Source organism: Cucurbita pepo, chromosome 16, assembly GCF_057944985.1.
Source record: "Cucurbita pepo subsp. pepo isolate OVF chromosome 16, ASM5794498v1, whole genome shotgun sequence".
Taxonomy (NCBI): Eukaryota; Viridiplantae; Streptophyta; class Magnoliopsida; order Cucurbitales; family Cucurbitaceae; genus Cucurbita; species Cucurbita pepo.
This window is the reverse complement of record NC_141813.1, coordinates 12,266,638-12,291,638: the sequence shown is the minus strand read 5'-3', so window position 1 is coordinate 12,291,638 and position 25,001 is coordinate 12,266,638. Positions and strand designations below refer to the sequence as shown.

The 25,001-nt window shown below is 36.3% G+C and overlaps 3 protein-coding genes, 5 non-coding genes and 2 pseudogenes across 8 annotated transcripts; 9 read left to right on the top strand and 1 right to left on the bottom strand.

The window, feature by feature from the left end:
* Positions 1-4,145: 4,145 nt before the first annotated feature.
* Positions 4,146-6,777, top strand: LOC111776837 (uncharacterized). The gene is made up of 2 exons (XM_023656225.2): positions 4,146-4,737; positions 5,805-6,777. Exons 1-2 carry the CDS (start codon positions 4,660-4,662, stop codon positions 6,666-6,668), a joined length of 942 nt encoding a protein of 313 aa, XP_023511993.2. The 5' UTR covers positions 4,146-4,659; the 3' UTR covers positions 6,669-6,777.
* A 213-nt stretch (positions 6,778-6,990) lies between these two features.
* On the top strand, positions 6,991-8,010 carry LOC111777051 (RING-H2 finger protein ATL16-like). The gene has a single exon (XM_023656493.2). It carries the CDS (start codon positions 7,050-7,052, stop codon positions 7,689-7,691), a length of 642 nt encoding a protein of 213 aa, XP_023512261.2. The 5' UTR covers positions 6,991-7,049; the 3' UTR covers positions 7,692-8,010.
* A 176-nt stretch (positions 8,011-8,186) lies between these two features.
* Positions 8,187-8,258, top strand: TRNAH-GUG (transfer RNA histidin (anticodon GUG)). The gene has a single exon. It is a non-coding gene; the product is annotated as a tRNA-His (tRNA).
* A 97-nt stretch (positions 8,259-8,355) lies between these two features.
* On the top strand, positions 8,356-8,427 carry TRNAH-GUG (transfer RNA histidin (anticodon GUG)). Its single transcript has one exon. It is a non-coding gene; the product is annotated as a tRNA-His (tRNA).
* Positions 8,428-8,529: 102 nt separating this feature from the next.
* On the top strand, positions 8,530-8,601 carry TRNAH-GUG (transfer RNA histidin (anticodon GUG)). Its single transcript has one exon. It is a non-coding gene; the product is annotated as a tRNA-His (tRNA).
* Positions 8,602-12,521: 3,920 nt separating this feature from the next.
* Positions 12,522-13,695, bottom strand: LOC111776847 (uncharacterized). Its single transcript, XM_023656237.2, has 3 exons — positions 13,182-13,695; positions 13,023-13,098; positions 12,522-12,945 (listed from the first exon to the last, which is right to left on the bottom strand). Exons 1-3 carry the CDS (start codon positions 13,635-13,637, stop codon positions 12,755-12,757), a joined length of 723 nt encoding a protein of 240 aa, XP_023512005.2. The 5' UTR covers positions 13,638-13,695; the 3' UTR covers positions 12,522-12,754.
* A 1,951-nt stretch (positions 13,696-15,646) lies between these two features.
* On the top strand, positions 15,647-15,720 carry TRNAR-UCG (transfer RNA arginine (anticodon UCG)). Its single transcript has one exon. It is a non-coding gene; the product is annotated as a tRNA-Arg (tRNA).
* Positions 15,721-16,513: 793 nt separating this feature from the next.
* LOC111776805 (exocyst complex component EXO70H1 pseudogene) lies at positions 16,514-19,180 on the top strand (annotated as a pseudogene).
* A 2,800-nt stretch (positions 19,181-21,980) lies between these two features.
* On the top strand, positions 21,981-22,054 carry TRNAR-UCG (transfer RNA arginine (anticodon UCG)). The gene has a single exon. It is a non-coding gene; the product is annotated as a tRNA-Arg (tRNA).
* Positions 22,055-22,677: 623 nt separating this feature from the next.
* On the top strand, positions 22,678-24,861 carry LOC111776806 (exocyst complex component EXO70H1 pseudogene; annotated as a pseudogene).
* The last annotated feature ends 140 nt before the right edge of the window (positions 24,862-25,001 follow it).

The window sequence follows — 25,001 nt, the reverse complement described above, 5'->3', positions numbered from 1 at the left end:
TAAGCATAAGGATACGAAATATGTAGATTATTTTGAGTGTGGTCCCACATCGGTTGGAGAAGTGAACGAAACATTCCTTATAAGGGTGTAGAAACCTCTCCCTAGCAGACGCATTTTAAACTTTAAGTGGAAGCCTCAAAGGGAAAGTCCAAAGAGGACAATATCTACTATCGGTAGATTTTGGCTATTACAAATGGTATTAGAACCAAATACCAAGTGATGTGCCAGCAAGGACGTTGGGCCCAAGGGGGTGGATTGTGAGATCCCACATCGGTTGGATCATGCAGGTGTTCTGATACCATTTATAACAGCTCAAACTCATCGCTAGTAGATATTATCCTCTTTAAGCTTTCCTTTTTGAGCTTCCCCTCAAAATTTTAAAACGCGTCTCCAGTTTACACTTTGTATAAGAAATGTAAGCCAGCTACAACATAACATGTCATACTACAATCAATCATTCTTCTTAATAGAGATAAGACCAGTGACATTATTACACCAATAAGCTTGATGGAATAATTGAAGCTTTTAGAACTTTTTGAAGTATCAAATTGGATAGGAAATTGAAAGAAATGGAGGGGAAAGAACATTTCCCCTTTGGCAAATAACTAAGCATTCAAATATATGATTGCAATGGCCATGATTTTATTCCAGGGAAAAAAGAAAGTGTTTTTGACTTTCTGTGTCCACTAATCTATTGATTGCTTTTGCATCTGTCTATTCGGTTCGGTGGTCTCCTTCGCCTAGTTTTCTGTCTAAAAAATATCAAGTCTTTATTACCCCTTTCCCCTCCCCCCTTTTTCTTTTATATTTTCCCGAGCCACCCACCAAATCTAATCATTTCGTAAAAGCAGAAAGAAAGTAAGTATTGACTCCTTGAGTTTTAAATGTGTTAGTTTATATGCACATGTCTCATACACTACTCCAATCCAAGCACCCTAAACGCATTAGCAACAGACACCCTTATCCTACACCAAAATATTCATTGGGGACTTTTATCAAACACTTGGCGGGCATACCTTTGCCTCACCAAAATTCATACCATTTAACAGGCATCCTTTCCCTTTGCCATACAGCCTATTCAAATGCCAACAATACAGTAACAATGTCCAATCAAAATTGTAGGATGGGGAAAAACGAAAGGGTTTGATTACTTAGGTAACTGGAATTAAGAATCCTATGACATGAAATGAGTTATTAAACACATTGGGTTTTGCTTTTTGTGTATAATCATAGCAATCATAACTATGAACCAACATTTCTAAGTTTCAATCACTCCAATAACAATCTCTAACTCAAAAGTTTCACAATGGGATTCGAGAAATTTACCTGTCGAATTCTTCTTCCCTTGAGAAACCACTATCCGTCTCGACAAACTCAATTAACCCGAGCTCCGAAATGATGATTCCCAGTGAATTTTCCTGTCCAAATCTTTCGCTTTGAGGCTTTTACTGGATCATCGTTCGTCGGTTAAATTATGACCACCATTTGTCGCAATCATTTTCCTTCCATTTTTGGGGCATTCTCTCTAAAACATGAGGGGCCTTTTTCCCCCTTGATTATTCTATAAGTAATCATTAAATTTTAATTGTTCCTTAATACAAATAATTTCCATCCCTTTTTTTATTTACCTTATTTTAAAATATTTTATTATAATTATTGGAATTTAATCATTTTAATCATCTGGAATAAAATTATAGATTTAATTGTAATTAATCGTTGATGGTAGCATAATGAATTGTATTCAATTAATTTTATAAAAAAAAAATTAAAAGTATTATAATACATTTAAAATGTACAAATAAGCATAAATTATTTAAAAATAAAACTCGAAAACTAGACATTAATATCTAATAAATTGATTGGTAAAATTTTAAAATATACATAGTCAATTTTAATTCTTATTTTGAAATATTTTTTTTTAGGAATAAATATCTTTTTTTTGGCTTATAATATTTATAATATTTATCTATATTTAAATTTAAATTAAAAAAAATTGTAAATTAGTTTCAAAATCAGACAATCGAATCTCTTACATTAAATATATTAAATAAATAAGGAAATGGATACGACAATTTTTAGATTAAAATAATAATAGTAATAATATGGGTAATGTAACATATATATATATACATATATATATATATATATATATATAAAAGGCATCTCTAGGAGTACGGCGGATATTGAGTGATAATTAGAATAGGACATAGACTAATTCATGTTTATCGATACTAATTAAAATTAACAAAAATTAAAATTAAAATGAGGGGGCGAGGCACGTGCAAGCTAGAAATAGCCACGTGAGTAGCACGATTAATCGGCAGTTGCATGTGCCACATCACACGGTGAAGAAGGGAAAGGTTCTCCGAACCATGCAGAACGTCGGTCACTGTCCGGCGCTACTGACTAGGACATTTGGCCACGTGTCAATTTCCTAATGGCCCATCGTAGACACCTACCCAACTTCCCATGTGAATTTGCTCTTCAGGACCTCTGTCAATTAATTAATCCGTTTATAAATTATTATAGGTTGAAAAGTTATGATTTAGTTGAATGAGACATTTTTTAGATTAAATTTAATTAATTGAGATATAAATTTTTTTTTTTCAATTCAAATAATTTTGTTAAATAGTTAACTCAATACAAATTAATTCAAATATGTTATTAAAAAGTTGATATTTTAATATGAGTTTCAAAATTACATTTAAAAAATTTTAAACTAAAAAAAATAATTTTAGAATTAAACCAATTGTTTAAAAAATTATTTATTTAAATTCAATTCAACTATTTCTCAGTCTTACACGTGTCATGCATGCATGTATATATACTTCAACAATTTATGATATCCGGTGAACTTTTAGAACTTTTCAATAGGATTCGAAGCCATATTCAGTTCTTATGATATCCGATAAGCTTTTCGAGAAATTTTTCAACTTCTTTCCCAAAATTAGATGATGATAATAATAATAATAATAATAATAATAATAATAATAATAATAATAATAATAATAATAATAATAATAATAATAATAATAATAATAATAATAATAATAATAATTGTGACTATATTCCAAAGGGTGGTCGACAGGTAAAGTCGTTAGCTGTTAGGAAACTAGGGTGGTAAAAGCGAATTCGGTCTCCTCTTTGCTGGACAGCTGTGTCATGTAACGTAAAATTACAAAGACTCCCACTTTTTGGAAGGACACAAAAAAATGTCAAGATCTCTCTCTCTCTCTCTCTACAATATCACATTAACAAAATAAAATACTAATATCTATTTAGTCCCTCTAAATTTAAAACTATATAATTGGCCCTCCAACAATTTTTCTACTAATATATATATATATATATATATATATATATATAAATTAATTTAATTTATAACACATTTTTAACTTTAAGAACAAGTAATCAAAGTTCATCGACTAAACTTAAAATTTAACTTATTTCTTTTCGTGATAAAAGAAACAAAAGTATTAATATTTAAATTTCTATTGAGTAATAATTTTCAATACTAATACATATCAATTATTGTCGAGTTTGTTGGATGAAAGTCCCACGTCAGTTAATTTAAGGAATAATCATGAATTATAATCAAAGAATACTATTTCCATTGATATGAGGCATTTTGGGAAGCACAAAGCAAAGCCGCCAAAGTGGACAATATCATATCATTTGTGGAGAGTTGTGTTCATCTAACATGGTATTAAAGTTATGCTCTAAACTTAGTCATGTCAATAAAATCTTCAAATGTTGAACAAAAGTATTGTGAGCCTCGAAGGCTTAGTAAAAAATGATTAAGACTCTAAAAGAAAATGAGTCGAACCTCGTTTAAGGGGAGGTGTTGGATGAAAGTTCAACATCGACTAATTTAAGGAATGATCATGGAATTATAATCAAATAATACTATCTCCATTGGTATGAGGCCTTTTAGGGAAGCCTAAAGTAAAGTTATTAGAGCTTATGGTCAAAGTGGATAATATCATATCACAGTAGAAAGTCGTGTTCATCTAACACAGTGATTTCGGATGAGAAAAGAAGATGGGCTTTCATGGGCCCATTTCTATAACAAGAAAACCCCCTTTTACAAGTAAAAGTGTTACAGTAGAGAGAGAGAGAGAGAGAGAGAGCCGCCGGAGGGAAATAAAGTTTGAAAGGGAGGCAATTTGGGAGGATAATGGGCCACGGAGCCTAAGCGTAGAAAGGTAGGCATTTTGTATTTGTATTGTAGTGAGTGAGAGAGAGAGAGAGAGAGAGAGAGAGAGAGAGAGAGAGAGAGAGAGAGAGAGAGAGGATTCATATAAGGAAACTCTAACCCCGTCTTTACTGCCTGTTCTTGACCTGCATGTGAGAGAATGAGAAAGATAGGGAATTCCCTTTCTTTCTTTCTTTCCATTTGGAAGGGGTTTGTAATGGAATTCAATACGCCCTCCCTCTGAGGCGTACAATTTGGAATTTCCATTTCTTTCTATACATCACCCTCTCCTTCTTTTCTCTCTCTCTTTTTCTTTCTTGATGCGACTACAACCATTCTCTGCAACTTTGTGAAGGGGAAAAACAAAAACAAAAATAAACCCATTTCTCACACACTCTCTCTCTCTCTCTCTCTCTCTCTCTCTCTCTCTCTCTCTCTCTCTACCTTGAGCTTATATCATTCTCATGCTCCATTCTTCTCTCCATATTGAGCAAGCAGGAGAAACCATGGAGGACGTGGGCTGTTTATGGAGATTTCAGGAGGTGCGTTTCTCTCTCTCTCTCTCTCTTGTTCATCTTCCAAGACTTGCTTCACTTCATTTCTTCTTCTGGGTCTTCCCAATTTTGGGGGTTTTTGAATTAGGAAGGCTTATCCTTGCATAGATTGTTTGTTTGTTTGTTTGTTCTTCCCCTTTCTCTCACTCTGTTTTCTGCTTTTGTTAACTTCAAAATGATCTCTTATGTTCACTGAAGTTGGATTCTGTAATGATTTTCCTATATCACAAGGCACTTACAAGCTAGATCTTTTCGTTTTCTTTGTTCCTTGGTGGGGGAAGTGGACACAAATGCTATACTTGTCTTGTTCCTAGTAGCTGCAGCAGGGGTGGGGAGTAACAGTGTTTGTGCTGTTCATGACTTTTTTTTTTAATATTTGAGCATGTTTGGTTGCAAATGGAAAGGAATATGTCGGTATTGATGAGATAATTCTATATGTTATTCCAAGGCATTGATTTGTGAGAACCTAATTTTGCAGCACTATTTGACAATGGACGCCTTCTTCGCATTCTATAATCTCATCCTGATCCCCCAATAGTTTATCCTTATCTTTCTGTGAAAAGTAAACGTAGTAGTGTTGTGGGAGATCCCACGTCAGTTAGTGAGGAGAACGAAACATTTTTTTTCTAGTAGACGCGTTTTAAAAAGCTTGAGGGAAAACTTGAAAGGAAAAGCCCAAAACAGACCATATCTCCTAGTTATAGACTTGGGCTGTTACAGGTTCCCAATAGACGCAGTTTTTGAGAGAAAACCTACAAAGAAGAGCCCAAAGAAGACAGAATCAGCTAGTTGTAGGCTTGGGCTGTTACAAGTTCCTAGTAAACGTATTTTAAAACTTTGAGTGAAAACTTGAAAGGAAAAGCTCAAAGAAGACAATATCTACTAGCTATAGGCTTGGAATGTTATAAGTTGAGATAATTCTCTTAAGCTGGGAAGCCTAATATAAGTTGAGATAATACTCTCTATCGTCAATGAGAACCAATGATGATGAAGATTCTCTCTTTAGAACAATATTTTGTTCTGCTTATACTAACAAATCTAGTTTCAATTGGCAGAACGTGGAGGATTTGAAGCAGAAACTACTACAGACGACTATTGAACTTGAGTCACTAAAAATGGAAGCAAATGAAGAAAGTATAAAGAACAAAGAGAAAGTGAAGAGCTTACTTCTTCTCCTGCAGGCAGCATATGAAGAACGAGACGAAGCAAGAGATCAGCTGCAGAAACTGATGAACAAGTTTATGCCCACTGCTGCAACTGAATTACCTGCTCTGCTTCATTTCCACCCTGAAAGCCCTCTCAACATACCCGCCAAAGCAAATTCCAGCATCACAGAATCAAACAGTCTCTATGAGACTTATAATCACCACTCATATGGTTCTTCACCGGCCGATTCGTTCTTTGATGGAGTTTCATCGCCAGATTTCTCCACTCCAAACATGGCTGATTCAAGCAAAATAAGTTTTCTAGCTCAGCCCTTGGTCACAGAGTACAATGCTGCCCATCAGCCGCCTCTGGACACTCCCAAAACAGAAAAGGCTGATCTGTTCTCTACTGTGATGGATAATCTCGTCAAGGGAAGAACATTGCCTCAGAAAGGCAATCTCTTGCAAGCTGTTACAGAAGCAGGTCCTTTACTTCAGACACTTCTCGTCGCCGGGCCGCTTCCCCAATGGTGTAATCCGCCGCCATTGCAAGCCTTCAAGATTCCCCCTCTCCTTGTCAATGGCTGCATAAACCCCCATTCAAAACCCAGCAGCCCTTCCCCAAAGCCACTGCATTCCCTTCTACACCCTGAAATGTCTCGTGGGTCTTCTCAAATTTGTTCATCTTCTGGTTCTTGCTTCAACAGTGCCTGGCTGATGGCTCCAAATGGTAACGCTCAGATTCTAGCAGCCAAGAGACAGAAAATTCAATGAGAACACCATTGTACAAATCAAGATCTGGAGTTGGCAGTGTAAAAAATGACTTGGTAGTTTTAATCACGGGATTTGAAGCTTTATTTACATCAAAATTAACTTCATCATCGACCCTTTCATGCTAATCAATCTATTTCCACAGCAGAAAGAATTGCAAGAAACAGCCATATTTAAGTATTTTAACTAGCATTCAATGTGTTTGTTCGTTTTCTACTTGGATATCATCTAAATGCAATTTCAATCTGCTTTTTGACGGAGATATTCAGGTGCAAGATTCCCTATTCTTCTCAATTTATAGATCAACAGAATAATCATCGAATCCCTTCGATAATTTTTATCATCTCAAATGCTTTTCTCTAATCTACGATTCTATATTCTTACATGCCATCAAGTCCGCCACCGCCGCCGCCGCCATCTCCGGTACCTGATTACTCTAGCTGGAGTCCATGGTCAATCTCGATCATCGCCATCGTATGCATCGTCGTCCTACTGTTGAGCAACTACAGAATATTGAAACGATGGTGTCGTGTCTTTCAGGGATTGTTTTGCGGTCGATCTGTTGTCCAATTCGATGAAAACCCTAACGATCCTTCTCCGCAAGTGCATGTCCATGGATTGGAGGCCTCGACGATTCGTTTGCTACCTATATCACAGTTCAAAAAGAACGAAGAAGCCGAATCAACGGCAAGCATCAATACAGAATGCGCTGTTTGTTTGGGCGAATTCGAAGAAGGCGAATTGATTAAAAACTTACCTAATTGCAATCATTCGTTTCATAGTTCTTGCATCGACGCCTGGCTCCGTAACCATTCGAGTTGCCCTCTCTGCAGATTGCACGTCTCGAATCTCTCAATCGATTGTCCTACTCCTGATTCTTCTTCAGCAATGCTGGAGACGCTCGGTAGGGAAGACGTTGACGGAGAAAGAGTATCGTATTATCAAACACTTCGTGCTCAAATTCTTCAGAATCCAGAGTTGAGAAGAGATGCTTCGGTTCAAGGATCAGATCAACGAAACCGATGATCCAACGATTTGCAATCCGATTTGAAGCATTTGACAAAGGCAATTCAATCGACGGAAGGCAACATTTTCGATGTAGCATAGAGAACGACGATTTTCCCTTCGAAATCATGATCCCAACTCATCCAATGAAATTGTGTTTATGAGCAACTCCATCAGTGAAATTGTAGTTTGTTTCCCCAACATCAGATTTCATGTTCAGCAAGTGGAAGTTGATCAAATTCTATGATACAGAAAACGGAGGGAAGATAATTGCCCCTCTTAGATTAAAACCTTATATTTATTTGAAAATTTGGCTGGAAATTTAAATATTTCTTTAAGAGGTACGAAAATGATGAAAAGAAATTACCAGGAAATATGATTAATTTTCAAAAACCAAAACAAAATGATCATCCGCCGAAGAACTTCGATAGTGTTTATGATTTATTATTAGGTAACTTAAACATTTATTAATAATAAATTATAATTATTAGATAAAGTGCATAATTTCTAAGCAAAGTGGCTGTAGTTTAGTGGTAAGAATTCCACGTTGTGGCCGTGGAGACCTGGGCTCGAATCCCAGCAGCCACATAAGATATATATGTTTATCTATTTTTTTAATCCAAGTAATAGCTAATTTTAACATTTATTACGATTAAACAGAATTGATACATTTAATAGTAACCAAGTGGCTGTAGTTTAGTGGTGAGAATTCCACGTTGTGGCCGTGGAGACCTGGGCTCGAATCCCAGCAGCCACATAAGCTATATCTATCTACTCGTTTAATCCAAGTATTATGCTATTAGCTAATTTTAACATTTACTAACAGTAAAAAAAAATTAATGCATTTTTTAGTAACCAAGTGGCTGTAGTTTAGTGGTAAGAATTCCACGTTGTGGCCGTGGAGACCTGGGCTCGAATTCCAGCAGCCACATGATTTCAGTTTCCTCTTTTTGTTTTTTTTTTTTTAAATCCTCTTCTTAGAAAATTGTTCAACTACCCACGAAAAAAATAGAAAAATTAAGATTAAAAAAAAACAGAAGATGGAATAAAAATTTTGAAAGAACAGAACAAAAAAAAACCAGAGAACAATTTTTGGGTTTCATAGAGTAAACAGAACAAGCTTCAGCAATGAGCAGTATTTCGTGTCATTCTGTGCTCCTCATTTTCTCAATGTTTTAGCAAAAACTAAAACCATATTAGATGTGGAAATGGGATTGTAGATTCGATTTCTTCGCTAATTACTCCAATCCTCGGCGGAAGTAGCTCAAAGGGTAAGCATTATTGAAACTACATATGGAATTCTGTGTATTACATTTATATGTGCTTAGCCAAGATATTTCTGAAGGTTTATTCATGACTTTTCAGACTTCATTACACTTTTATGTTCAATTCTAGGGTTTTGGAAACATGGGTTAATATCAAATGTTGAAATGGCTGCAGTTTTCTGTACAGGACATGCCTTAATGATATCTGCGTCTAATTTCTTACTTGAAAACCTGCCCTAGTTTGTCTATGAAAACAACATTCAATCTTCTAACCCTTTTGAAGTGCCAGTAGATGTAGCAGGGGTAGGGCTTTTGTTCTTATTGCAAAGGGTTCCGGTCATAGTACATAGTCAAAGTAACCTAATCTTCTAGAGTAAGCCCTTTGACAATGGAAAGATCTCCGGATAAGGATTTCTAGAAAAGATCAATTGAGACTCCCTCTCTAGTCCCACGAAGATCTCTATGTGAGATCTTCTGGTCTACATGCATGAGAGTGGCTCAAACAAACAAGAGTTTGGTATGAAATCATGCCCGGTCTACCCGTGTACTACTAAGTCCGGGAATGGTGCCACCCCGCTATTCCGACGGTAGGCATAGATCTCATGAGACCCACCCACTGTTACTACGAAAAAAGCCCATTATGCCAATTGCTTTTCATTTGCTATTTCTTGTTGCCACAAAGGGGGAAAAGGGTGTTAGAAATCACGACTCGACTCTCCACAGTAGTATGATATTGTCCACTCATGGCTTTGCTTTGGGCTTCTCCCAAAAGGCCTCGTACCAATGGAGATCCCCCCCTTAAACAAAGTACACTATAAGCCTCCCCGCCTCCCCTGAGGCTTGCTCTCGAATAGTCTCCCCTTAATCGAGACTCAACTCCTTTCTCTGGAGCCCTCAAACAAAGTACACCCTTTGTTCAACACTTTAGTCACTTTTGACCATGTTAGAAATCACGACTCTCCACAATAGTATGATATTGTCCACTTTGAGCATAAACTCTCATGGCTTTGCTTTGGGCTTCCCCCAAAAGGCCTCGTACTAATGGAGATAGTATTCCTCACTTATAAAAACCCATGATCTTCCACTAAATTAACCAATGTGGGACTCACTCCCAATAATCCTCAATCCTCAACAAAGGGTATCCATTTCAGCTGGTGCGCCGAACCAAATGACCATATTTCTCAAAACAAACCAAAAATTATACACTGTTCATAGCTTCTTTAGTACCATCTATGATTTAGGCTATGAGCTCAATGGGTACCAAACCTATGGAAAGTTTCATAAGAAGAAGGGATGAGTAAGATTAAAGAAAAGGTCTTGTCGCATATGTGTGGAAGATTATGATAAAGTTTGAAGGTAAGATAGGGTTAGAGAATCAGAGAGAAGAAGATGACCCACCATTGCCAAAGTTGAAACAGACTTGGGAGCAAAAGCTCCACCCGGTTGTCCTTGTCTGGTTCACCGTGGCTCATTCACAATGATACACTTAAAGAAAAAGAGCACTCTCAAAATATGCTGTTCACATCAGACCCACCTCTGTTCTCAGGGTTATCTTCACTAGGGGTGAGAGTGAGTGTCGCTATTTTGGCTCGAACTTATGTTAATACGTTACGAGAGATGTTGAAGGGGGTTGATTCCTCCGTTGTATGCATACTATTAGGTTAAGTATGTTTCTCGTTGTGATCGCCTTCATATTTTTCGTTTGAATCCATTGGTTGGAGAGGGGAACAGAACATTTCTTACAAGGGTGTGAAAATCTCTCCCTAGTAGAAGTGTTCTGAAACCGTGAGGCTGATGGTGATACGTAACGGGCCAAAGTGGACAATATCTGCTAGTGGTGGGTTTGGACTGGTACAGATGGTATCAGAGCTAGACACCGGGAGGTGTGCTAGCGAGAACACTGGGCCCCTAAGGGGTGGATTGTGAGATTCCACGTTGGTTGGAGAATGAAACGAAACACTCCTTATAAGGGTGTGGAAACCTCTCCCTAACAGACACGTTTTAAAAACCTTGAAAGGAAGCCCGAAAGGGAAAGTCCGAAAGGGAAAACCCAAAGAGGATAATATTTGCTAGTGGTGGGCTTGAGTTGTTACCAATGGTATCAGAGCCAAACACCGGGCGATGTGTTAGCGAGGACACTAGGCCTCCTAAGGGGTGGATTGTTGGACACCCAAAGGGGGGTAGATTGTGAGATCTCACGTCGGTTGGAGAGGAGAATGGAGCATTCCTTATAAGGGTATGGAAACTATCAAAGCATCCTAACAAGGATGTTGGACACCCAAAGGGGGTAGATTGTGAGATCTCACGTCGGTTGGAGAGGAGAACGAAGCATTCCTTATAAGGGGTATGGAAACCTCTCCCTAGTAGACGCGTTTTAAAACCGTGAGGTTGACGGTGATACGTAACGGGCCAAAGTGGACAATATCTGCTAGCGGTTGGTTTAGGCTGTTACAGATGGTACCAGAGCTAGACACCGGGCAGTGGACTAGCAAGGACATTGGGCCCTCAAAGGGGTGAATTGTGAGATCTCACATCGGCTGGAGAGAGGAACAAAACATTCCTTATAAGGGTGTGGAAACCTCTCCGTGACGGTGATACGTAACGGGCCAGTGAACAATATCTACTAGCAGTGGGCTTGAGCCTGGTCCGAAAATTTACATAGGTTTGTAGTAAGCCCATGGTAAAAAGAACCATGGAGGTTTCCAAACAGAGGCATTGTCAATGAACAAGACAGGAAAAGAGGTGTATGTGAAAAGGCAACTTTTCTTCTTTGAGTGCCCACCCACCACTGCTACCGCATGCAATTAGTTTCTCCCTGTTGGAAAGTTTTAATGATGTTTTCTCCTCCATGTTCTTTCCCACTACAACCTCTGCAAACATAATCATGTCTACATTGTACCCGTCTTATCGAATAGTTTATCTACAACGAGCTACGTATAGTCATTAGAAGCAGATGTTTACATTGTAATAGTCTCACCGAACAATTTCTCTACGACGAGCTACATATAGTCATTAGAAGTAGATGTTTACATTATAGCAGTCTCATCGAATAGTTTCTCTACGACGATGAGCTACGTATAGCCGTTAGAAGTAGATGTTTACATTGTAGCGGTCTCATTGAATAGTTTCTCCACGATGAGCTACGTATAGTCGTTATAAGTAGATGTTTGTATTGTATCGGTCTCATCAAATAGTTTCTCAACTACGAGCTACGTATAGTCATTAGACATAGATGTTCACTTTGTAGCGGTCTCATTGTATAGTTTCTCTACGACAAACTACGTATAGCCATTAGAAGTAGATGTTTACATTGTAGCAGTCTCATCAAATAGTTTCTCAATAACGAGCTACGTATAGTCGTTAGAAATAAATGTTCACTTTGTAGCGGTCTCATTGTATGGTTTCTCTACGACGAGCTACGTATAGTTGTTAGAAGTAGATGTTCACTTTGTAGCGGTCTCATCGTATAGTTTCTCTACGATGAGCTACATATAGTCGTTAGAAGTAGACGTTTACATAGTAGCAGTCTCATCGAATAGTTTCTCTACGAAACGAGCTACGTATAGTCGTTAGAAGTAGCTACACATAACGTCAAATTTGGAAAGATTTAATCCCGAAAACAGCGAACACCGACATTGTTGATTATTCCCCAAACTAAACCACAGGGAAACACAGAATTACTCCTGCAACTTCATCACAAAAACAGCAAAATTTACACCCAAAACAGAAAAAGAAGAAAGAAAAACATCAATTCTGCAACTTTTCTGCATAATACAAGCAAAACCCAGATGGGATTTTTGCAGCAAATAGCTCCGTCGATCAAAATGTCGATGACGAACACGATTGCGGAGTTGAAGATGAAGAAGACGTCGAACACGAAGAAGAACTCGTCGATGTCCAGAACTGAGCATACTTAACCTTCGACACACTGGCTAAGACATCAAAAGGGCTCACTGCTCCAATTATGGTCACTTTTTTAGCTGTGAAATCGACACTATATGAGCTAACTCCTGCACAATCATCAACACTATATGAACATTTTAGCTTTGAAACACGAAGAACAGCTTTGTCGAATTCAATCCATTACCTTCCATCTTGGAGATGTGTTTTTTCACCTTTTTCTCGCAGCCTTTGCAGTTCAATGAGACCTTAAGAACCACAACCTTTTGAATCACGAAAGAAAATTTTAAAATCCCGACCAATTATAACGAAAAGAACAAGAACTTATTCTTAAAAAGAACAAAACCTGATCATGAACAGTCGAAGAAGCTGTTTTCAAAACAGGGGATTGAAGAACAGAGGAAGGGGATTTTTGGGCACGATATTCATGGACAGTCAACGATCGAGTCAACGAACTATGGCTTATCATGTTCCTCTCGTTCGGCGGTTTCGCCGGAAAATCCTCGCCGGAGACCGCCGGTAACCAGTCAATGAACGATGAATCACTCAAGAGATAACGAGCAGAGGACCCAGAAACAGAGCTCTTCAAATCATCCACATCTGCGCAGCTTTTTCTTCGTAAATCATAATGATCCTTCCGATTCACAGAAGAACAGCTCGTACTCTTTCTGTGATTCTCAAAAGGAAGCTGCCATTTCCTCCGGTCGCCGGAATTTGCATCTCCGTCGACCGGACGACGACCGAAACTTGAACGAACCGCCGTGGAAGCTCTGGATTTGCAGAAAAAGTCCAATTTTTTCATGTTGGGATTGAAATATGTGATGAAATGAGAGCAACCATTTTGGCTTTAAGCAAAGTGAGAAAGGGAGGAAGAAGAAGAAGAAGAAGAAGAAGCAGGGTGGGACCCACGAGAAAGAATTGGGGGTAATTACGTAATTTCAAGCCTTGTGATTAATTTTTGGGGTTTTTTTTTTTTTTTTTTTTTTAATTTTTTGGAAATTTTTAAATGAAATTATTTTTGTTGGTATGATATGATTACTTCCACTCTTAGGAACATGAACGACAGAGAGTTGTCTTTATTTATGGTCTTATTTTTGGCACATAATATGCATTTTTGTTAATAAATAATGGCAATGGTTAGTGGGTATTGTTTCACAAATCCCGAGTTCAAGTAACAGCTCAAGTCCATCGCTAGTATATATTATCTGTTTTGGCCCGTTACGTATCGTTGTCAATTTCATGGTTATAAAACGCATTTGCTAGAGAAAGATTTTCTCACCCTTGTAAGGAATGTTTCGTTCTTGTGATGTCCCACATTGGTTGGGGAGGAGAACAAATCACCATTTATAAGGGTGTGGAAACTTTCCCCTAGCAAACGCGTTTTAAAGCCTTGAGGGAAAACCCGAAAGGGAAAGCCCAAAGAGGACAATATCAGCTAGCGGTGGATGGATCTGGGTTCCCCTCAAGGGAAAGCCCAAATAGTACAATATCAGCTAGCGGTGGATGGATCTGGGTTCCCCTCAAGGGAAAGCCCAAATAGTACAATATCAGCTAGCAGTGGATTTGAGTGGATCTGGGTTCCCCTCAAGGAAAACCCAAATAGTACAATATCAGCTAGCAGTGGATTTGAGTTTCCCTCAAGGGAAAGCTCAAAGAGTAATATCAGCTAGCAGTGGATTTGAGTGGATCTGGGTTCCCCTCAAGGAAAACCCAAATAGTACAATATCAGGTAGCAGTGGATTTGAGTTTCCCTCAAGGGAAAGCTCAAAGAGTAAGAGTACAATATCTGCTAACAGTGGATTTGGGCCACAGTTCGCCGTTACAGTGTTTCTCTTTAACTATAGGATCTCACAATCTACCCCTCTTGTGGGCCAGCATTATCATGATGCTGAGTATCTATCTTTCGACGAGTATAATTGTGGCACATTGGTCGATTTCATTGTATATACTTTTTTTTAAAAATATTTAGTAGTTAATAAGATTGTAATCCTAATTAATACGTGTTATTAAGATATAAAATATGGACAAACCAAACAAGCCAGAAAATGAGGAAACTTTTTTGGACCAATTCGTTTAGAAGGACATGGAGAAACACCAACCCACTAATATTAATCTTCCTGACACGTGGCTATGTGTAATTACTAAATTGCCCTTCTCCAAATCGTTCTTTTTACGGGCTGAATCGGGTTGATTAGGTTGAGACATTTTTTCGACTTAACCTACAACTCTTATTAAATAATGAATCCAATCAATTCGGTTGTTCAGATTATTTATTCTAAATTTTATTTTTGATTAAAAAAAATTAAAAAATACCTATTTACTTACTTTAAAACATTTATTTGAAATTTGTAATTCAATTTCAATATATATTACAATAAATGAACCCAGACCGTACGGGTTTGATTAGGTTGATTGAGCTTTTCGAGTCATCACAGTTTTTAGACACGCTACTATTTTTCGAGTTTCATTTATGTATTCCTCCGTTCTCACGATAATTCAACTAAATACGTACTCTCATTATATTTTGTCGATAAATAACAAGTTTTATTTTTAAAAACTTTATATGAATTTATTTTAAATTATTATTGATAATGGAAGTAGAAAAAAATGAATATAAAATTAAATAAATATATAAAATATATGAAAAGTAAAGTGAGCTGATCCTGAAATCAAGGGGCGCCATGAAGCATGTCAAATTTTCCTTTACGTAAAGTCCATAATTACTTTCCGTCTTCAATATTTAATTTTAAAATATTATTTTAATTTTGTCTGTTACTTTTTATTAATTAAAAATTGCATTGCTAACAAAATGACCGCATAGCGCAGTGGATTAGCGCGTTTGACTTCGGATCAAAAGGTCGTGGGTTCGACTCCCACTGTGGTCGAGTTTTCCATTTTTATTAATTAATCCATCTTTTTATAGCCACGTTTTATTGGCAGGCCCATACTTTTGGAGCCCAGCCCAAGTCACCACCGATCTCAATGTATTTTAAATGGGCCAAAGTCGTAGCTTTTTGGAGACCGGCCCAATTTAAAAGGACTTCAGTGGGCCTCATTTGTCAAATTCTTATGGGCCTAGTTAATTGAGCCCAGCCCAAATCTCATTTTAATTATGAATTTGTGGCTCATTTATCTTGTTATATGTTTTTTTTTTTTTTTTTTTTTTTTTTTTTTTTTTTTTTTTATAATGTTATGTCGAATCCAACCTAATATTTAAAATGGGAGAATTGACGTTTTATTCTTAATAGGAGAATATATTTAACGGATCGAGCTATGATCAAATTGGGCGTTATCTTTTATCCTCGATAATTCATATTCATGAATCAACTTATCATCTCCTATTCAAATAAAATCACTTTTTTTTAACTCCACCACAAGTGTAATGGATACGTTTTCATTTCAATGGATTCTCCAACTCTAAGTTAAATTAGGTTAAATTAGAATTCAATCTCTTGTACATCAAGAAACATATCCCTTAATTTCGGTAATTGTCTATTACATAACACCAACTAAACATAAATTATCTCAACCACTCATATAAACATAGCTCAAAATATTGAGAGGTCCTGAACAAATAACTAAAAATGGAACTGAAATGATGTTTAAATTCATAAAAACATATGAAAAATTAAGAAAATGGTCGTTTTAGAACAAGTTGAAATTGTAAAGGCAATGGAAGTTTGGGTATCTACTTCTGTTTCAAAAAAAGGAAAAAAGAAAAGGGAAAAAGTGTGTGACAGTCTGCACGCAATCGAATTAGAAGGGTAAGACAGCGTTCGCACCCATCGACGTCGCACCAAAACAAACAAACAACAAAGACCTTGGGAAAATGCAGCCACAAAGAACAGAAACATTTTCTTTTTTCTTTTACACTATAAATATAATGAAAATAAATAGAAAAAGACAGAAAAACCCCTCATAATATATAAGTAATCCCCTCCAATTCTCAATTTCCTCATCGAATTCTACCCCAGAAAATCTCTCCAATTACCCACTTCTACAGATTCAATTGATTTCATTTCATTTCTGAATTATTATTACTATTATTATCATCGATTTTGTGTTGTTTGAATTCGTACTTACCCATCATGACGCGAAAGGGAATGAGGATTGTGTTATTCAGACCTCCACCTTTTTCTTCTGCACCGAGAACGCCGTCGCCTCACACGTCTAGCCCACCTTCATCGGATTCAATCGTGGAGGAGAATCTTGAGGTTGCAAAATCGTTTCTGGCGAGGTGGGGACCTGATTCCACCACTGCTGTTTCTCTGTTTCAAGGGGATGACCGTGATGAAGCTCGGCAGTTTATCGAAGTGGTTAAGAATTTGCATGCTGCTATGCACTGCCTTGCTTCTCAGGATTCATCTTCGGATAAGCTCGTGAGTGCTCATGATTTGATGAGTACTGCCATGGAGAGGCTTCAGAAGGAGTTTTCCCAGATTTTGTCGGTTAATCGTGAGTATTTGTATCCGGAATCGGTTTCTAGAGTCCAATCGCGGATGACGATATCGGCCAGATCTAGGGCTTCTGATTTTGAACTGGAGACAGAAGATGAGTTCGGAATTGCTAAAGAATCTATTTCTGAGGTTGAGCGAGTTTCTATGTCGGCCATGGCGGATTTGAAAGCAATTGCGGATTGTATGATATCCACCGGCTATGGAAAAGAATGTGTCAAGATTTATAAAACTGTGAGGAAATCGGTCATAGGCGAGAGTCTCTACAATCTAGGGATTGAGAAATTGAGTTTTTCGAAAGTTCAGAAGATGGATTGGGATGTTCTTGAGATCAAAATAAAAAGCTGGTTTAAAGGCGTGAAAACCGCATTGAAGTCTCTGTTCAAAGGAGAGAAAATCCTTTGCGATCATGTTTTCTCGGCTTCCCTTACCATCAGAGAATCGTGCTTCGCTCAAATTTCTAAAGCCGGTGCAACGACTCTGTTTGGATTCCCAGAATTAGTTGCCAAATACAAAAAATCTCCGGAGAAAATTTTCATTACACTAGACCTATACGAAGCCATAGCCGGCCTCTGTCCGGAGATAAATTGCATTTTCTCATCCACAGCATCATCCAACGTACAATCACAAGCCGTCAGTACACTAGTCAAACTCGGAGAAAACATTGGCACATTAATCACTGACTTCGAAACGTCTATTCAGAAAGAATCATCGAAGAAACCGGTTCCTAGAGGCGGAGTTCATCCGCTCACTAGCTACGTGATGAACTATATTTCGTTCCTCTCCGATTACAGGGGAATACTCAACGACATTTTAGCCGATTGGCCTATACCAACAAAATTACCAATGCCAGAATCATACTACGGAACGTCTAAGCAAGAAGATAGTCCGATTACCTTACGTTTCGCTTGGCTGATTCTTGTCCTCCTATGTAAACTCGACGGCAAAGGCGAGCATTACAACAACGTCGCTCTCTCCTACTTGTTCTTGGCCAACAATCTCCAATACATCGTCAACAAAGTTCGCACCTCAAATCTGCGATTCGTCCTCGGCAGCGACTGGATTGAGAAGCACGAATCGAAGATCAAACTGTACTCCTCCAAGTACAGGCGCATTGGATGGAGTGAAGTGATCTCGACGCTGCCGGCGGACGTAAAAGCGGAAATCTCACCGGAGGAAGCAAGAGAATCATTCAGAAATTTCGACAGAGCTTTTAAAGAAACTTGCAGAAAACAGACCTCCTGGATAGTGCCCGATCAGAAGCTCCGTGATGAAATAAGAATCTCGGTGGCAAAGGAACTTGGAGCTTTATACGGCGAGTTTTACGCGGAGAACCGGGTTCGTACTGGGCGGTTTTCTGAGTCGGATCCGGCAGTCCGATTATCCCCTGATGACTTGGGTAATTATTTATCGGATCTGTTTTACGGGTCTGGATCCGAAAGTGAAGGAACCGGGTCCTCGTCTCACTCCTCGCCGTTTTCTGCGGTTTTCTCGAAGGAGATTCGCCTAGATTTTTTTGTAAAATAATATATTATGTTATTATCGGATCTGTTTTACGGGTCTGGATCCGAAAGTGAAGCCACCGGGTCCTCGTCTCACTCCTCGCCGTTTTCTGCGGTTTTCTCGAAGGAGATTCGCCTAGATTTTTTTGTAAAATAATATATTATGTTATTATCGGATCTGTTTTACGGGTCTGGATCCGAAAGTGAAGCCACCGGGTCCTCGTCTCACTCCTCGCCGTTTTCTGCGGTTTTCTCGAAGGAGATTCGCCTAGATTTTTTTGTAAAATAATATATTATGTTATTATCGGATCTGTTTTACGGGTCTGGATCCGAAAGTGAAGGCACCGGGTCCTCGTCTCACTCCTCGTCTGCGGTTTTCTCGAAGGAGATTCGCCTAGATTTTCTTGTAAAATAATATATTATGTTATTATCGGATCTGTTTTACGGGTCTGGATCCGAAAGTGAAGGCACCGGGTCCTCGTCTCACTCCTCGCCGTTTTCTGCGGTTTTCTCGAAGGAGATTCGCCTAGATTTTTTTGTAAAATAATATATTATGTTATTATCGGATCTGTTTTACGGGTCTGGATCCGAAAGTGAAGGCACCGGGTCCTCGTCTCACTCCTCGTCTGCGGTTTTCTCGAAGGAGATTCGCCTAGATTTTCTTGTAAAATAATATATTATGTTATTATCGGATCTGTTTTACGGGTCTGGATCCGAAAGTGAAGGCACCGGGTCCTCGTCTCACTCCTCGCCGTTTTCTGCGGTTTTCTCGAAGGAGATTCGCCTATTTTTTTTTGTAAAATAATATATTATGTTAGAGGTGTACATGTAACCCGACAACCGGGACCAACTCAACCCAAATTATAGGGGTTGGGTTGGGTTGGTTTAGTTTTTGGGTTGGGTTAGGTTGAGTTCGGTTGGGCTATTTTTCTTAAGTTTCAGTTCGGTTTTCGATTCATAAGATAAAAAACTCGGGTTAAACCCGAAACCGAGTAAACTTATAAATAACATTGAGAGCTCAGTCGTATGTTAAAGTATGTCAGACGCAATCAAGGTTTTTTAAAATATTTCATTGCTCAGGTTCGTCAGTCGGCGAATTCATCTCTTTTATTGGGCTTCTTTTATATATTATATTATTTTATTTAGTTTTTTTATATATTATAAAATTCTATTTTAAATATAAAAAATTACTTCAAATATTTAAATTTAAATTTATATTATTTTATTTAATTTCTTTTATATATTATATTATTTTATTTAGTTTCTCTTATATATTATAAAATTCCTTCTTTTATATATTATAAAATTCTATTTTAAATATAAACAATTACTTCAAATATTTATATTTAAATTTATATTATTTTATTTAATTCCTTTTATATATTAATTTAGTTTCTTTTATATATTATAAAATTCTATTCTAAATATAAAAAATTACTTCAAATATTTCATATTATTTTACCCAAATAAATTAAGAAAAAAAAAATTAGCTCACTATTTCATTTTGATTTTAAAGTTTAAATAAATTAACAAATATCTATTTATTCATTTAAAAAATTACATCAAATATTTCAATATTATTTTTACTCATATTATTTATAGGGTAAATAAATTAATAAAAATTTACTTCAATATTTCATTATGTTTTTAAACATATTATTCAAATAAATTAACAAATATCTATTTATTCATTTTATACTATTTATTGAAATAAATTAACAAATATCTATTTATTTATTTTATACTATTTTTAAATACATGATTTATAATACGAATAAACAAACCACACACTCTATAGGTTTTATTTTAATTTAAAAATATATTTATGATGTGTTATTTAATATGATTTTGAAGATTTATATTTATTTAGTTTCTTTTATATATTATATTATTTTATTTATTTTATTTTATATATTATAAAATTCTATTCTAAATATAAAAAAATTACTTCAAATATTTCATATTATTTGTAAGTTAGAGTAAATAAATTTAAAATATTTCATATTATTTTTACCCACATTATTTGTAGTGTGAATAAATTAACAAAAAAAATTACGTTAATATTTTATTTTGTTTTTGTTTTTAAACATATTGTATAAATAAATTAACAAATATCTATTTATTTATTTTATATTATTTTTAAATACATAGTTTATAAAAGGAATAAACTAACCAATCATATTTATAAATAGTTTATAAAAGGAATAAACTAACCAATCATATTTATAAATAGTTTATAAAAGGAATAAACTAACCAATCATATTTATAAGTTTTATTTTAACTTAAGAATATATTTATGATGGGTTATTTAATATGATTTTGAAGATATTTTTATTTTATTTTTATAAATATGGTTTGTAATGTATTAACAAATATTTATTTATTCATTTTATATTATTTTTAAATACATTGTTTATAATAGGAATAAACGAACAAATCACCCCATAAGTTTTATTTTAATTTAAAAATATGATTTATGATAGATTATTTAATATAATTTTGAAGGTATTTTTATTATATATATATATATATAGTTTCTTTAAATTAATCATTTATATTATTTTTTAATTTTATAATCTATCCTTACATTTTCTTGTATAGTTTATTTAAACTATTCCTTTCTCTCATTTTTTTAATTTCATAATCTAGTATTGTATTTTACTTAGATTAAATAAACATTTTTTTTTATTTTATTGTTGCGATGAATTTATTTTTTTTAATAATTATAAATTGATATGTGTTTGTTTGTGAATTTTTAATATTTTTTATCACAAATTATATTAATATTTAATAGAATTTGTGTTTTTGGATTGGGTTGGAAAATTTGTTGGGTGGGATTGGGTTATCAATCCAACAATTTGGTCAAAAAAATCTTCCAACCCGACCAAACCCAAACCATGTACACCCCTAACATAAATAGAATGAATAATATATTTCTTCCCATTTATTCCTCAAATAATATTCTTTATGTCGTAAATTTATTTTATTAATAATTTAGAGGTAGATAAAACAAATAAATACAAATAATTCCCAACCTAATTTAAAATTGCACTAAATTAATAAAAATACATGTCAAATTTTCCTTGACGTAGGGTCATAAGTACTCTCTCTTCTATATTTAATCTTAAAATATCATTCCAATTTTGTTTTATCTTATTTTAATAAATATGTTTCATGGTAAACAAAATGACCGCATAGCGCAGTGGATTAGCGCGTTTGACTTCGGATCAAAAGGTCGTGGGTTCGACTCCCACTGTGGTCGATTGTTTTATTTTTATTATTCCATCTTTTAGCCACGTTTTATTGAAGGCCCATTCTTTATGAGCCCAGCCCAAATCACCTCCGATCTCAATGTGCTTTTAATGGGCCATATTTGACGCTTTTTTGGAGCCCACCCTAATTTAAAAGAATTTTAATGGGCCTTCATGTCATCTTCCCATTTGTAAGCCACTGAGTTACCGCCACGTGGCTTGTGTTAAGGTAGCCCTTTTTCAACTCGTTTTTTTTTACCATCAGTGAAAAATATAAAAAGAATATGATTACAACCATATTATTTTATCTTCGATAATTTCTTTTATGCATCAATTTATCATCTCATATTCAAATAAAATCAAATTTTTTTCAAACTCGAGCCGAGTTTATTAACATTTTCACCATTTTTTTACTCTGGGTGATTATCTATCACATAACATCAACTAAAAATGAAGAAGTTTGATGAATAAAAAACTAAAGTGGAACTGAAATGACGTTTAAATTCATAAAAGCATATGAAAAACTAGGAAAGTAAATCGTTTTGGAAAAAGTTGAAACTGTAAGGCAGTGTGGAAGCAGTGTGATACTCACCACGCAATCGAATACAAACAAACCAATTCCTTGGGAAAATGGCGTCAACAAAGAACAAGAAACAACTATATTCCCTTCCCATTTTTCGTCGTCAATAAGTACCCCTCAAACACACCATTTCCTCATCAAATTCTACCCCCAGAAAAATATCTTAAATCACCCACTACAAGAAATCTCTCAAATTACCCACTTCTACAGATTCAATTGATTTCATTTCATTTCTGAATTATTATTATTATTATTATTGTTATCGATTTTGTATTGTTTGAATTCCTACTTAACCATCATGACGCGAAAGGGAATGAGGAGTGTGTTCTTCAGACCTCCACCTTCTTCTTCTACACCGAGCACGCCGTCGCCTCACACGTCTAGCCCACCTTTATCGGATTTAATCGTGGAAGAGAATCTTGAAGTTGCAAAATCGTTTGTGGCGAGGTGGGGACCTCATTCCACCACTGCTGCTTCTCTGTTTCAAGGGGACGACCGTGATGAATCTCGACAGTTTATCGAAGTCGTTAAGAAGTTGTATGCTGTCATGCACTACCTTGCTTCTCGGGATTCATCTTCGGATAAGCTCGTGAGTGCTCATGATTTGATGAGTACTGCCATGGAGAGGCTTCAGAAGGAGTTTTTCCAGATTTTGTCGGTTAATCGTGAGTATTTGTATTCGGAATCGGTTTCTAGCGTCCAATCGCCGATGACGATATCGGTCAGATCGAGTGTTTCTGATTTTGAACTGGAGACAGAAGATGAGTTCGGAATTGCTAACGAATCTATTTCTGAGGTTGAGCGAGTTTCTATGTCGGCCATGGCGGATTTGAAAGCAATTGCGGATTGTATGATATCCACCGGCTATGGAAAAGAATGCGTCAAGGTTTATAAAACTGTGAGGAAATCGATAATTGACGAGAGTCTCTACAACCTAGGGATTCAGAAATTGAGTTTTTCGAAAGTTCAGAAGATGGATTGGGAAGTTCTAGAGAGCAAAATAAAAACCTGGTTGAAAGGCGTGAAAACCGCAGTGAAATCTCTGTTCGAACAAGAGAGAATCCTTTGCGATCACGTTTTCTCGGCTTCCCTTCCCATCAGAGAATCATGCTTCCCTCAAATTTCTAAAGACGGTGCAACGATTCTGTTTGGATTCCCAGAATTAGTTGCCAAATACAAAAAATCTCCGGAGAAAATTTTCATTACACTAGACCTATACGAAGCCATAGCCGACCTCTGGACGGAGATCAATTACATTTTCTCATCCACAGCATCATCCAATGTACAATCACAAGTCGTCAGTTCACAAATCAAACTCGGAGAAAACATTCGCACATTAATCACTGACTTCGAAATGTCTATTCAGAAAGAATCATCGAAAAAACCTGTTCCTAGAGGCGGAGTTCATCCACTCACTAGCTACGTGATGAACTATATTTTGTTCCTCTCCGATTATAGTAGAATACTCAACGACATTTTAGCCGATTGGCCTTTACCAGAAAAATTATCAATGCCAGAATCATACTACGGAACGCCTAAGGAAGAAGATAGTCCGATTACCTTACGTCTCGCTTGGGTTATTCTTGTCCTCCTATGCAAACTCGACGGCAAAGGCGAGCATTACAACGACGTCGCTCTCTCCTACTTGTTCTTGGCCAACAATCTCCAGTACATCGTCAACAAAGTTCGCACCTCAAATCTGAGATTCCTCCTCGGCGGCGACTGGATTGAGAGGCACGAATCGAGGATCAAACTGTACGCCTCCAAGTACAGGCGCATTGGATGGAATGGAGTGTTCTCGTCGCTGCCGGCGGACGTAAAGGCAGAAATCTCACCGGAGGAAGTAAGAGAATCATTCAGAAATTTCAACAGAGCTTTTGAAGAAACTTACAGAAAACAGACCTCCTGGATAGTGCCCGATCAGAAGCTCCGTGATGAAATAAAAACCTCGTTGGCAAAGGAACTTGGAGCTTTATACGGCGAGTTTTACGCGAGGAACCGGGTTCGTACTAGGCGGGTTTCTGAGTCGGATCCGGTAGTCCCACTATCCCCTGATGATTTGAGTAATTACTTTTCGGATCTGTTTTACGGGTCTTGATCCGGAAATGTAGGGAGCGGGTCCTCGTCTACTTCATCGTCCCATTCCTCGACGTTTTGTCGCCTAGATTTTTCTGTAAAAGAATATATTTATGTGCACAAAAACTATTTTTTTTTTTGTAATAATAAAAAATGAATAAAAATTGGTGATACTAATTTTATTCTCATTTATTCCTCAAATGATTTGCTTTTATGTAAATTTATTTTATTAATAATTTAAATGTAGATAAAACAAATAAATATGAATAATTCATAACCTAAACTAAAAAAATATATTAAAA

Bases quoted from the DNA above. Each gene is read 5' to 3' on its own strand.
- LOC111777051 (XM_023656493.2), top strand. From the start codon at position 7,050: ATGCCATCAAGTCCGCCACCGCCGCCGCCGCCATCTCCGGTACCTGAT.
- LOC111776837 (XM_023656225.2), top strand. From the start codon at position 4,660: ATGCTCCATTCTTCTCTCCATATTGAGCAAGCAGGAGAAACCATGGAG. The intron at 4,738-5,804 runs GTGCGTTTCTCT...TTCAATTGGCAG, and splicing joins GTTTATGGAGATTTCAGGAG to AACGTGGAGGATTTGAAGCA.
- LOC111776847 (XM_023656237.2), bottom strand. From the start codon at position 13,637: ATGAAAAAATTGGACTTTTTCTGCAAATCCAGAGCTTCCACGGCGGTT. The intron at 13,099-13,181 runs GTTTTGTTCTTT...GTGATTCAAAAG, and splicing joins CTTCGACTGTTCATGATCAG to GTTGTGGTTCTTAAGGTCTC. The intron at 12,946-13,022 runs GTAATGGATTGA...ATGATTGTGCAG, and splicing joins ACACATCTCCAAGATGGAAG to GAGTTAGCTCATATAGTGTC.